This window comes from Muscardinus avellanarius, assembly GCF_963383645.1.
Source record: "Muscardinus avellanarius genome assembly, chromosome: 4".
Classification (NCBI taxonomy): domain Eukaryota; kingdom Metazoa; phylum Chordata; class Mammalia; order Rodentia; family Gliridae; genus Muscardinus; species Muscardinus avellanarius.
Genome location: NC_137789.1, coordinates 120,956,464 through 120,969,712, shown reverse-complemented (window position 1 = coordinate 120,969,712; position 13,249 = coordinate 120,956,464). Strand labels below are relative to the sequence as shown.

At 42.2% G+C, this 13,249-nt stretch overlaps 1 protein-coding gene across 1 annotated transcript in view; it reads left to right on the top strand.

The window, feature by feature from the left end:
* The window catches only part of LOC308262738 (phosphatidylcholine:ceramide cholinephosphotransferase 1), a gene marked incomplete at its 3' end in the record, with an annotated part of 37,770 nt that overhangs the window by 10,445 nt on the left and 14,076 nt on the right, over positions 1-13,249 (top strand). Inside the window, exon 2 of the mRNA XM_080695375.1 lies at positions 6,636-6,753. Coding sequence (XP_080551501.1) covers positions 6,636-6,753 — 118 coding nt within the window. The remainder of the gene's footprint in view (positions 1-6,635; positions 6,754-13,249) is intronic.

The following is a 13,249-nucleotide window of genomic DNA, read 5'->3' as shown; positions in this document are numbered from 1 at the left end:
GTTTTGAATTCATTGATTTAACCAACCTCAGATAGAAATATTCTGAGAAAAAACATTGCACCTGTACTGAACATGTGCAGGCTTGTTTTTTCTTGTCATTATTTTCTAAACAATATAGGACAACTAATTTACATAACATTTACATTGCATTTGGAATTATATGTCATCTGGAGATGATTTAAAGTAGAGAGGAGGCTACGTGTACCTTTAACTGCACATTCTCCAACACTGTAAATATAAGGACTCAAGCATCTGTTAAGTTTGGTGTCCCACAGGGGTCCTGGAACCAAACCCCCCTTGGGCCACCAGACAGGTCTACCATAAAGTAAGACTTCTGAAGTCATGGAAAGGATAGCATGGCTCTGTCTGGATGGGGACTCTGGAAGGCTTGAAGTGGATGGAGAGGGCTGGAGCAGATAGAATAATGGGAGAGGACCACTGAAAGAGATTGGTCAGCAAACACAATAAACCAGAAGTGGGCTGGGTTTGGGGAACCCATGGCCGCTGGATTCCCTCTGAAAGGTAAGACAGGAGAGGTAGCTTAGCGTCACATGGAGGGGAGCTGAGGAGACTTTGGAGAGTTCACACGTGAGAGTTGGTGAGCAATTCTCGGAATCCAGGAAAATAAGACTTTAGAACCTTCTCAGAGTTGACTTAGACTTCAGGATTGGGGGCTTGGGGGAGTGTTCAGGTTGTCAGGAGGACTATGAACAGAATAAGAAAGGATGGGACCAATAAGAAAGGATGGGACCGAGAGGATCAGGGGATGGCGTTAGAGCAGCTGACCTTTCTGGACTGATGTCTACACCAGGCGGAATGCCAGGCATATCCCAGGAGAAGGCAGAAGATAGAATGCAGACGGGGGCCTGGCAGAGGATAGCTGTCACAGAGATTCTCCAAAGGCGGGACACTGTAACAGAGTGTGCCAGAGAGCAGTGCGTTGGGCAGAAATGGAGGGATGATGGGAGGCAGAGGGAGGAGAGAGGCCAGGCAGTCTGGGGCCTCATGCGCCCAGAGAACGATTTAGAGTTTATTCAAAGCATAATCGATAACCACTGGAGAATTTTATAATGCATACTCTGCTTTAGAAAAAGATGATTCTGGATGCTCTGTGCAGAATGGATTTTAGGGAGGTATCTTAATCTGTCCGAGCTGCTGTGACAAAATGCCTTAGACCGAGTGACTTACAAAGGACCGCAGCTGATCTCTTAAGGTTCCCGAGGCTGAGCACTGGAGATCAAGACCTGGGCTGGTTTGCGTGTGGTGAGGGCCCCTTTCTGGGTCATTGATGGCTCCTCCTAGCCATGTCCTTGTACCAGGTAGAGAGGCCAGCTCTCTTCAGTCTCTTTTATAAGGGCACAATCTAATCACTGGGGATAGATTTCAACAAGGGGGAGGGATGTGGGAATTCTCAGACTATAGCAGGAGGTAAGCGTGGTATTAAGGACAAGAGATAGAGAGGAGGTCATTGTGAATGTGGAGGAAGGGGTGTCATCAGAGGGACACTGAATATGTGGGGTCTTGATAAGAAGCACACCTAGCTGTCCATAGGTTAGAAATAGTAATGAAAAGTAGGAACGTTGAATTTGGGTATCTCTGTGTGATACTATGAGGATTTTTCTAGTATTTCAGTAGCTAATACAGTTATCATTGAATTATCATCAGAATGCTTATTTTGTAGATTTCTGATCAGTATGAAATATGACAAAATACTCGGGTTAAGTAGCTTTTGAAATATGAGATACAAGATAATGTTGACTTATAGGTACTCCAAGGTGGATTTCTCACATCACGGAAAGCAATTTATCCAGATGTTTTTGTCTTGCATACTAATATTTGTTTATATCTCAGTTGAGATTCTCTGAGCCCATTTCTCCATCTGTAAAATAAGGATCATAGTCACGCATTGACTGTCACAGAGCTTGGCCCATAAGAGAAATTTGGCAGAACAGTTGCCGCTGTTATTATCACCACAAATGCCTCCTCTATAGGAGAGGGGAAAACAAGCTTTGGTAGGGTTGCAGTTGGCTCAAAATAAAATTACTTTCATCTTCCAGACTCTTATACTAAGAAAAAAATGTTCGAAGCAATTACAGATCATGAGTATTCCGATACTCATTCTTGGTCCTGTTTCATCGCCTTTCCATTTATTTCTAGCCCACTTCTTTGTTTCAAAGGCAAGTGGTGTCCTTTTCCTCCTTTAGCTGACTTTCCAGGAAATCAACTGAGATGGTCATGGTCCCGGTAGAACTAGCACCTAAATAAAGACACAGCTCAGCAGTGCGGCCCGTGGACTCGCTCTTCTGGGGTCACCAGTCAGGAGCTGGGTGACACACGAGCCTGGATGCCCTAGAGCTTCCGGTCCCCCTGATGTGTTAGGGCCACACGTGCCTCCTTGTTTCCTCTTAGTTTTGAGGCGTCACTTAGTTCCACTGCTCTGTGTTAGGGCAAGAAGATGAGGTCTGAATCAGAGACCTGGGGAGAAATGAGGCGAAAGGCTATGAACTGTTACCAAGAATGGGTATCAGAAGAGTTATTTTTTATACTTTCTTTCACCATTATTTTCCTAATCTGAGTTTGGGGAATTGAAGGCATTTTTATTTAAAGCCAACTACCATACTACCAAAAACAAAGTTTTTTTCTCTATTGAGATATCTCTTCAGGGGTCATAGTAACAATTGTAGCCAAATTTATCCTAAGAACCCAGAGATATGTATATCTCTCTACTATGAATTAGTTGAAAGAAACAACTTGTAGGAAACAGAAGAGCTTTCTAGTATGTATGTATATTTATTTATTTATTTATTTATTTATTTATTTATTTATTTATGGTGGTACTAGGGTTCCTGGAAGCCCTTCTAGCTCCGGGCTGCACTCCCAGACCTATTTTATATTTTTATTTGGAAACAGGGTCTCTTAAGCCAGTGCGGCTGGCTTTGAACCTGCACAATCCTCCTGTCTCCGCCTCCCAAGCGTGGGGATTACAAGCGTGCGCCACCACGCCCAGCACTTTGTAGTATTTTAACTGTACTTTACAATGTATTGATTCCTTTCATCACTTTTTGTTTAGAATTTTAGACCATCGTACCACATGCCAGAAACACACGAGTATTCCTTTATACCCAGTCTGTTATCTAATCTAGTTCTGAGCACTTTTTTTTGTCTTAAATAGGATATATTAAAAAGTATAATAAGTGTACCTCAGTAGAGCACTTGCCTAGTATTTGCAATACCGCCAAAAGAAAACGTTTGATAAAATCACTTGTACCGGGTATATCATGCTATCCTAGCAAGTCCCAATAATAACCCATACAATATGAGCACTTTGCCAGGCATGGTGGCTCAAGCCTGTAATCTCAGTACTTGGCGGGCTGAAGCCGGAGGATCACAGGCTCAAAGCCAGCCTTATGAACTGAGACCCTCAGCCACTTAGCCAGACCCTGTTTCAAAATTAAAAATAAAAATAAATAAATAAAATGGGAGGGATATAACTCAAAGGTAGAATGCCTCTAGGTACAATACCGAGTACTACACACATATTAAAAATTACACACACACACTCTTCATATTTCCTTATAAGTTTAATGGTATATTGTTTTGTTTTCTCAGCCAAAGAAAAATAGCTAACAAGCCTCATGCTCAAACGCATGGGACAAAAACAGATAACCCTGACCAAATACAAGTCTTTGGGAGGAGAGTCACTGAAGAGCATAAGCAGAGAGGTTGGGAAGCAGCTCCTGGGAACATGGCAGGAGGTGTGTCCCACCCAGCAGGAACACCAGAGCTGCTGAGAGAGACTGTACTTCCTGTTCAGTTCATCTCTAGTGATGTCTCATTAACACTTCTTCACTCTTCTGTTTCTTTTTTTAACTAACACATGCTGAACTTTTGCATCTTTAAGTAACTCAGAATCCTAAATGTGTGAAGTTCTTTGATTAAGGAAATAATACCCAGATGTGCATGCAATTCTTTGAAACGTTTTTTGTAATCTGTCTCTAAACGTTGTGGTAGGCGATCCTTGTTTAACATTCTATACTGAAGACATGCTAAGCTTAATTTCAAAAAGATTAAATACCAAAGATCAAATTTTTTTTTTTTTTTTTTTTTTTTTTTTTTTTTGGTGGTACTGGGGTTCCTGGAAGCCCTTCTGCCTCCGGGCTACACTCCCAGACCTATTTTATATTTTTGAAACAGGGTCTCTTAAGCCAGCACGGCTGGCTTCGAAACCTGCGCGATCCTCCTGTCTCCGCCTCCCAAGCGCGGGGATTACAAGCGTGCGCCACCACAACACCCGGCCTAAGATCAGAACTTTTTTAACAGCCACTTTCAGCTTGTCGCCTTATTGTTAACATGAATAAATTTGCGTAAATAGCTTCAGTATTTTCTACTTCAGGTCAAATAGTAAATGTGACTGAACCTAGGTTGTTTTTACTTAATTTTAAATAAAGAATTTGTGTTTTCTCATCTTGTATCTCTTCTCCATAAACCTTATCCTCTGATCACTATGAAATCACTCCATCACACTCATAGTGGGCTCGTGTTTAAGACATGGGAATAGTTACTGGGGCGCGTGTGTGAATTGTTTTATCCTTTGTGTGCTGTGAAATAACCCGGCAAAATGACTTTAAGATAGCAATGTTACCAAAAGCAGTATTTTTATTTTCTTCTTCTAAAGACTTCCAACAGATCTAGTCTTGATAGTTTTCTGTCTTCAATGATTCTTGTACAGTTCGGGTGAAACTGCACATAATTTGTTTGAGCAGATGGCTAGAGAGAGCATTTTCTTCTGAATAGAAATGACCACTATAGGTCATCACACTGTACAGTTCACTTCGGTATTTTCTTTTTTTATATTCCTGACAGCTTTATTTACAGTCTAGCATTTTCCTTTAGTCTTATCTTTCACTATATTTTTCAAGTATATTGTGCTTTCATTATACTTGAAATGAGGGCACATGCCTATTCAAGGAAGCTTTATGCTGAATAAATTCTTGTCTTCAGAAATAAGGTATAAATTACCCCAACATGATGTATGAATATAATGCACCAATAAAAAAAAGTAAAATAAAAAAAAGAAATAAGGTATAAAGCTTCACTAAGAGAAGATAGGAAAGATGTCTTCTACAGGGAACAATTCCGACCCCGTTTCTAAAATGTAGATAAGGAGACAAAACACCAGATTCTACTGATGAGACCTAACTAATTTACAGGTCTGTGCATGTGTAAATGAAATGATACTATAATCGCATGGGTTGTTCTTTAAATTAATTTTTAGCCACACAAATAACATAGCACTTCATTCTTCTTGTTAAAACAAAAAGTACGAATGAGACAAATTCTCCCCTGGCCACCACACTTCAGTAGGTGTGCCATCCTGCATAAAAATAGTTACACTGTGTGGTTTAAGAGTGACTAAACGTTAAGTATTCTAAGAAGAAAGCCTGTCCACTGTTTCTGAATTTTTCTTATTCATTTAACTCAGGTTTTCCCAGACCAAGGAAAACTTGAATTCCTAAGGCTGAGGAAGAGGAAACCTATAGGACCTGACTGTAGCCTGTGCTAGAACAGGAGGGTGATGAACAAGGAAGGAGCATTCTCGTCCAGGAAGACACTTAGTATTAGTCTACTGAGGTTAAGTCATACAAACTAAGGCGGAATTGGATATTAGAAGTCACAAGACTCAATATACTTGTTTGTGTGTGTACAAGTAATTTAATTAGAACCACTAATATGAACTATTTCTAATTCTTGCTTAATTTTTCATTCTGGTGAATGAAAATTAATATTTAATTTTCATAATTTTTTCATAATTTTCATAGCTATTTAATTGATAGCTATTGTTGGTGTCTGCCAGATGGTAGGGGTTTTCTATGCCTTGTTTCTAATGCTATAATCCCATTTTGCTGATTTGGAATTTTTGAGGTGGTGTAGTCATCGGAGAGTAGGGTGAGGATCGGTGCCTGTCGGTGTCTGTCAGTTTGACTCTTGTTCTTGGGGTTACATTGCCTTTGAGAGTCAGTTTCTGATATACACAATTGTTTTATGTCATTGACTCATTAAATGTTTAAATTTTCATTCTAATGCTGTTTTGATGTTTGGGCATCTTCTCTTTTAACAGAGAAGGCACTACATGTATAATTGCAGGTATCAAGTTGGTTTGACTTGCCCATCATTTGAACATCAAATCAAGTTTAAAGCCTCAGGAAGCCTACTTAGTGTCAGTATAGAGCAGTTTAAACTCTTTTAGCTAGTTAATTTTTTTTTTAGAAAGAGAGGGGAGGAGAGAGAGAGGGAGAGAGAGAGAGTGTGTGTGTGTGTGTGTTTGTGTGCGTGCGTGCGCGTAGTGCTGGGAATCAAACCAGAGACTTATGGATGCGAGGCAGGTGCTCTACATTAAGCTGCACCCGTGGCCCCAGTTAATGTTTTGGAGGTTTTATTTTGTTTGTTTTTTTAAGCACAACACATTATTCTCCAAAGCCACTTCTTGATCTGCAGTTAGTCGTAGTTATGACATTCTGGTTTCGGGCTCCTGAGTAGCTTTTTGGGTTTGTTTTGTTGGGTCATTGAAAACTTGAAGTACATGAACCTGCAGAATTTCTTGACTGAGAATGTGCCCTGTTTTTCCCTTTTTCTAGGTCTATTATTAGCAGAAGATTTTTCTGCATAGTTGGCACGCTGTACCTGTATCGGTGTATTACAATGTATGTAACTACACTCCCAGTACCCGGTATGCATTTCAACTGTTCTCCGAAGGTAAACTATTCCTCACTGTCATTTCCCTTTTTGTTTGTTTCTCGTCTCACCCTGGGGTCCTCTGGCTGAGGCTGAAGGGGAGCATTTCTCCACTGTGCAGTCAGGTCCCTCCACCCTCATCCGAGAGTGTCCCCAGGCTGGGGGACCAGGCAGCTGCACCGTCCTGTTCTCAGCCCTGCCTGCGCCTCCCAGCGGGGAAGCGTGTGGTCTAGCTGGTGTGCTGGAAGCCATGAGCTTTGTGTGTGGGCGTAGCTCTTTGGTTTCCTGCCAGACTTTTAAAATATCATTCGTTTCCTTGACACAGATCCAGAGGTTTTCACAGGCCGTCTCCCCCTCCTAGGCAGAAAGCGCAATTTCAAATGATGATATTTTCTTTTTGCTTCTTTCCATTAATGCCTACAGCAGAGCAAGCAAGGGAGGAATATTCCTGTCTCCTGGAAGTCCTCCACCATTGAAAGAAGGCCACTACTCTTTGGAAGAACATATGGCCTTATATCTACTGTCTTCTCTAGTTGCATAGACTTAAAAAAAAAAAAAAAAAGCTTTGCTCTTCTCTTACTGTCTCTGCCTTTCCTTCAGATGCATGCAACACTCTTTTCCCCTGACCTTAATCTTGTAAGAGTTTTAAACTAGGAAGGTCACTGGAGCTTTACAAAATAGCTGAAGATTTAATTTTTTTTAAAGTGTTTTCCTATATTAAAGCCCTCGAATGCAATAAAAAATACAAGAGATGAGTTTCTCCCCTTGATTTTGTTGGAAGAACATATGGAATATTCCAGACTGAGTTTAAGATCATTTCTTTGCGTCTATGCTGATGAAACACCCAGATTATTTAGGTCCTCTTCCTTTATACTTCTTTTCTTCCAGAAGAGACATTTCCTTGGAAAGGAGCTTTTGTAAAGGGACTAGAAAATTTTTTAAATGGCGTCTTATATCTTGGCAGTAGTAATCATGAAAATTAGTCCTACTATTTGTTTAGCCATTGAGAGATAATCATCGGTAAGATAATTTGGTAAGGATATACAGAGCAGGCCTCCCCTTAGATGTCTGGAAATCGTCTGTTCAGTTGCCGGCTTCTTTTGAAGCCTTCCAGTTTTCGCTTAGGCACTGTGGTCCCACTTTCTTCCTAGACTGACAGATATGCCCACAGGGGACTGTTTCTTTCTTGACTTTCTCTATTTTTTTATTTTGGCTGCACATGCTTCCCGAACTCTAGAAGCTGTTCCCAGCACTCCACTCCTCTCTCCCAGCAGTCCCACCACCCTGCTCTCCCCCTTCTGCTACTTCTTTAACCCTCCCCGAGACGCCAGCCTCGCATCCCTTCACCTCTGTAAAAGCCCTCTAGCACTGGCAGTCGATTCTGGCACCTGGCTTATTATAGGAAATAGCTTCTCATTGAGAATCCAGTGATGTGGGCTCTTGCCTGGGACACTGGCTTGATAAGCAGCACGTTCTCCATGTAAACTTAGGACACTGAGTCTACTTCAAGCACCGCAAAAGAGCCTGTGCACCAGGCCATTTTGCTGCAGAGGGGTAGGTAGATGAGGACTCTGCATAAGCCCGCATACAAGAGGGATGCGACCCCGAGGGGCTGTACAGCCTTCCCCCGCTCTGGCTCTAGCCTGCATCTTTGTGAGCATCTCTGCAGCTCCACCCAGTTGCTGGCAAGCCCAGAGCTGGGGAGCCATGGTGACTTGGAGTCAGCCTGAGTCGGCAGCATATCTAACCACAGTCCCACGTGGCTAAGAATAGCTGTGGGTTTTCCTGGTAAAGGCAGAGCTAACAGCAGAAACTGCATGGAAACCAAACTCAGGTGTGTCACTCACTTACCATGTTACCAGAAACCCTGAGTCGGGCCATGATTCTGTGGCGGTCTTCCAGAAACTAGAATCTAAAAATAAATGATAGGTAATGAGATATTAGCACATCTTAGCAAAACACAGTAGTTAAAACACATTAAATCTAAATACAACTTTTACAGGAAAAGGCTCTTTAAAAAAGAATTCAGAATATAATTTTTTATACTGAACAATTTCAAATATATTCACAGTAGAAAAGCTACTATAAAGAAGTCCCGTACATTCAATTCTCAGATTCATTAATACATATATAAGCAATATTTAAGAGGTCAGTGGATATAGTTTGGTGATCAGTGTGGGGAATGAGGATGGAAGGGACAGAGTTCAATGATTGGGTATTACCACTTATAGTAATTACAAGAGAGGACAGAAAGGGGAGTTAATGACTTTTTATTAAGCATATGGAGTGTAAGGTAATTGTGAGACAGCCAAAAGGTGATGTCCATGACAGTTATCAACAGAGGTCTTTAAAGTGAAGGTAAAATTCTGGGCCAGAAGCCAGGAATGGTGGTGCACGCCTGTAACCCCAGCACGTGGGAAGCTGAGACAGGAGGATCACAGGTTCAAGGACAGCCTCAGCAACTTGGTGCCAGGCTTGAAAGTACAACACTTATGTGATTGTCTCTTCCATGATTTGAGGCACTATTTAATGCCTTTCTGTTGGCAGATCCTCTGAGAGCCCTCAGTCTTCACTAAATGTTGAAGAGAGGTGATGTCCGCAGTGACTTTCTGTTATAATAACACTTGGTCCTACCATATTAGTGTACTTAATGCTTCCGTAGAATCGTTGCTTAACACACACAGCGTGTAAGCAGAATGATCCAACAAGTGTACAGTCGTAATTATGAAAATTGGTCTCATTGTTCACTCATTTGATGGCACACGCATACTCTTCACAAAACTTAAGCACTTGGGAAATAACGAATGGGTGAAATGATTAGATCAGGGTGCAGGCAGGCCTCCCGTCAGGGCTGCTGCCGCAGTCAGCGATGAGGAAGAGTGGGGACGGAGACCGGCGCACTGGGTTCCTGGGTCGTGAGCGTCTGGGAATCACTTGTCCCCGGTCCCAGGGTACACGAGTGCCGAGCCGACGCGCGAGGCTGCCTTGTGTTTGCTGCCTCGATGAGCCCCTCCTAACCTCACCACGGATTTTCCCAAGGAGCATGTGTTCTAGCCCCACAACAACTTCTCATCTTGTCACAGCTGTTTTTGACTCAGGGGGTTCCTTGTTTTTGTTTTAAGTCAGAAACATTTAAGAATTCTTTGATAGTCAAAGTTTCCTATAGGTAAGTTTTTATTATATCCTAGTAAACTCTTAAAAAAAAAATACTTGTATGCCAGGCGTGGTGGCACTTGGGAGGCAGAGACAGGAGGATCGCGCAGGTTCGAAGCCAGCCGCGCTGGCTTAAGAGACCCTGTTTCCAAATAAAATATAAAATAGGTCTGGGAGTATAGCCCGGAGGTAGAAGGGCTTCCAGGAACCCCAGTACCACCACCACAAAAAAAAAAAAAAAAAAAATCTTGTACGCTAGTCCCCAGATACACAGATATCCCAATGTTATTTATTGGAAGAGAAGAAATAACTTACACTGTCTTCAACTTTGATTTTAATCACTGGATGAGCTAATCTAAGAGTGACTAAGCATTAAGGTGAAATGCATATTAGTTCTGGTTTACAGTTTCCATGGTGACCTTATATTTGAAAGCCTTTAAAAAGAGAGATTACAGCAAGGCCACTTAGCTGGCCAATGCATTACAGTGCGTTAATCCGACAGGGAATTCTCAGTGAAATGATTCCCTTGAACTTGAAAGAGTCGTTTGTTTTTATCTCAGCTCCCCCCTCCCCAACACACAGCCCACTTTTGAACAGGGGTCAGTCACATTTGGGTGGCATCTGAGGCTGATTGTGAAGTAGAGCCATAAAATGCAAACACAGCAGCAGAAAGGCCTCCAGTTCTTCTCTACCACTGTCACTTTGTCTCAGCTCATGGATTAGAGAGACCAGAGCTGCTCCTCCAACTCGCACTGAGCTGGGATGTCGCCATCGTTATCTGGCCGGTTCCTTCCCCAGCACCAGTTCAGTGTTAAGAAGAAAAAAGACTCTGCTCTTTGGGATTTTATAATCCTCTTTGGGTCTTTCTTGCTATCTCAGACAGCAGCTAGAGTAGTCCAAGTGCCCTCCACACAGCAATTTTCGTGATCTGATTAGCTTCTGCTAGTATCGGGGCTTCATAATATGCCTGGTGCCATTACCAGAATAATTTCATCTTCCTGTGGAATTGTGTGGAAGTTAAATATTCACCACTTGATTTTACCTAGTCTTCTGCTTGCCTCCCAGTTTCTTAATGTCAGTATAATTTTCCTTTGTGCTTGTTCTCATTTTTCCTGTTTCTTGTATGTAATTTCCAGTAACTGTCCCATCTCAAATTTTTTTTTTCTATTCTCTCTCCTCTCTGTGCTGCTATTCTTTCTTTTTTTATTTTTAGGAATAAAAAGATAGAAATAGACCACCTTATTTCTCTCTAATTTTTATGCTAAATAAAATGAACTATCATTTTGATACATTGAAACAGAACAAGAAGAGGAAATCTAAAAATTTTTTTAAAACTTATGGCCCTATAGACTATGTTTCAGAGACCTGTAGACTATTGACATTTCAGTACATTAGTCCTTTATACATACTTTTACATAATTCTGATTATGCTCTCTTATTTCCTTATACTGAACATATAATATATGCCTTTTGCATGATAGTTTTCTTGGTAAAAAGAAGATCCACTCCCCCAGACTGAGAGGAAGGAAAGTTATTGCTGTAATTTTCTTTGATTAAACAAGCAGGATGCTTAATGTTTGTTCAAACGTTTCTAGAGAACCTTGTATAGACATAATGGTACATTTTGAGGCTACACAAATACATAAGACAAATGTCTTGTCCTCTCACCCAAGGACATCCAGAGCCACAAGCCACATGTAACCTGACAGGTTGTTCTGGGTCATGTGGTCCTCCCCGGGGTGCCGTGAGGCACCCAGTCGCATCAAGAGGATGTACAGGAGTTTGCTAACGAGAGATGGAGAGAAGGATTTTGCCAGGTGAAGAATGAAAAGGCATGGAAGGGAAACTGAGGATAAGGTGAAGTTGGGTGTGCCTGGGTGTGCGAGCCGATGAGCCAAGTGGCCAGAAGGATAGGCTTTGGGTAGACTCTAAAGAGTTTGAGCTTTATCTGGAGGATAGAGGCAGCCAGGGAAGCCTTTAGCGGGGGCATTTTGTGACCACATCTCTGTTTTAGAAACCTCTCTCTCCAGTGGTGCACATAGAAGCATATTTGGGAAGAAGATAGGACGGCAGCCAGGGAGGTGGACTTTCAGTGGTGTCAAATTATGTGTCCTTTTCTTCCCAGATATGATTTAAGGGTTTTTTGCATTTAATTATCACAATAGTGAGTAAGGAAACTGCAACCGTGTAGAAATAAGTGGACCTACCCAGCGTCTATAGGTCCTACGTGGCGAGAGGCTCAAGTCTCTGTTCTCGGTACCTACCAGGGGGAGACCCTGATGCTTTTGCACAGCTGTCTGAATTAGAGGTGAAGGGGCTACACAGGGCACAGAGTTGTGTTTAGGAGACATTGGGGCGTGAAAGAGATTTTCTGAATGTCCAATGTGAGGAGGTCACCGAGTCAGAAAGCATTTGCTGCAGAATCCCAAGGAGCTTTGGGGATGTCACTGTGTGACGCCACGTGCGGTGTCAGAGTACAAGCAGGTGAGCGAGGGACTTTGATCCTGATGAAGGGTTCCAGAGCTGCCTAGAGCGGCAGGCCACCAGTGGTTTCCATTCACAAGCCATGTGGTTCTGCCTGTGGGCTCTCACAGACCACACCCACCTCTTGTGCTGGGGATTGAACCCAGGGCTCTACATACACCACAAAAGCGCTCAACCCCTGAGCTCAGCGGCATCCGTGGCCCATGCTGGCTTGCTCCAGACAGTCTGAGCCACGCAATGAATACTGGAAATATCAGATCATAAAAAAACCTTTAAAATTAGTGAGCAGGCCTCTGTCGTGACAAATCAATGAGTGCGATGCAAGTAGAAACTCACTATTTTGCAACTATCATAATAATAATTCAAAAATTATAATTCAGAGTCATCAGTGAGTGATTCCAGAGCCATTAGGTGAAAGGTGGGAAGTCATAATATTTGCATAACTTTTTAAATTACAGATTGCTTGTTAATTAAAAGGGGGCAAAAATGTGTATTGAGTGGAGAGAGCTGGCAGCTTTTCTCATGGCCAAGCCATCGAGCCAGTAGCAGACAAGTGACCTCGGGTGCTTCTCAACGCAGTTCCCGAGAAGGATCCATCCAGCATCTTTTCTGTATAGTCCTGCCATCGAAGCTGTACCTAAATCTAAACAGAGGCAGCATCAGATAAAAGCAAAGTGCATGGATATTCCCTAAAACACTAGACTGGATCCTTGGAAATGTAAATATGAGGAGCAGGGAACCAGACAGAGAAATTGTGGTAGACTAAGAAAATTCAGAGCATGACAGGTAACCTCATGTGTTCTCTGATTAGAACCTTTGAGGGACAAAGCTCTAAAGATATTTTAAGAACTACTGAGTAGTCTGAGGATGGACTGTGTAT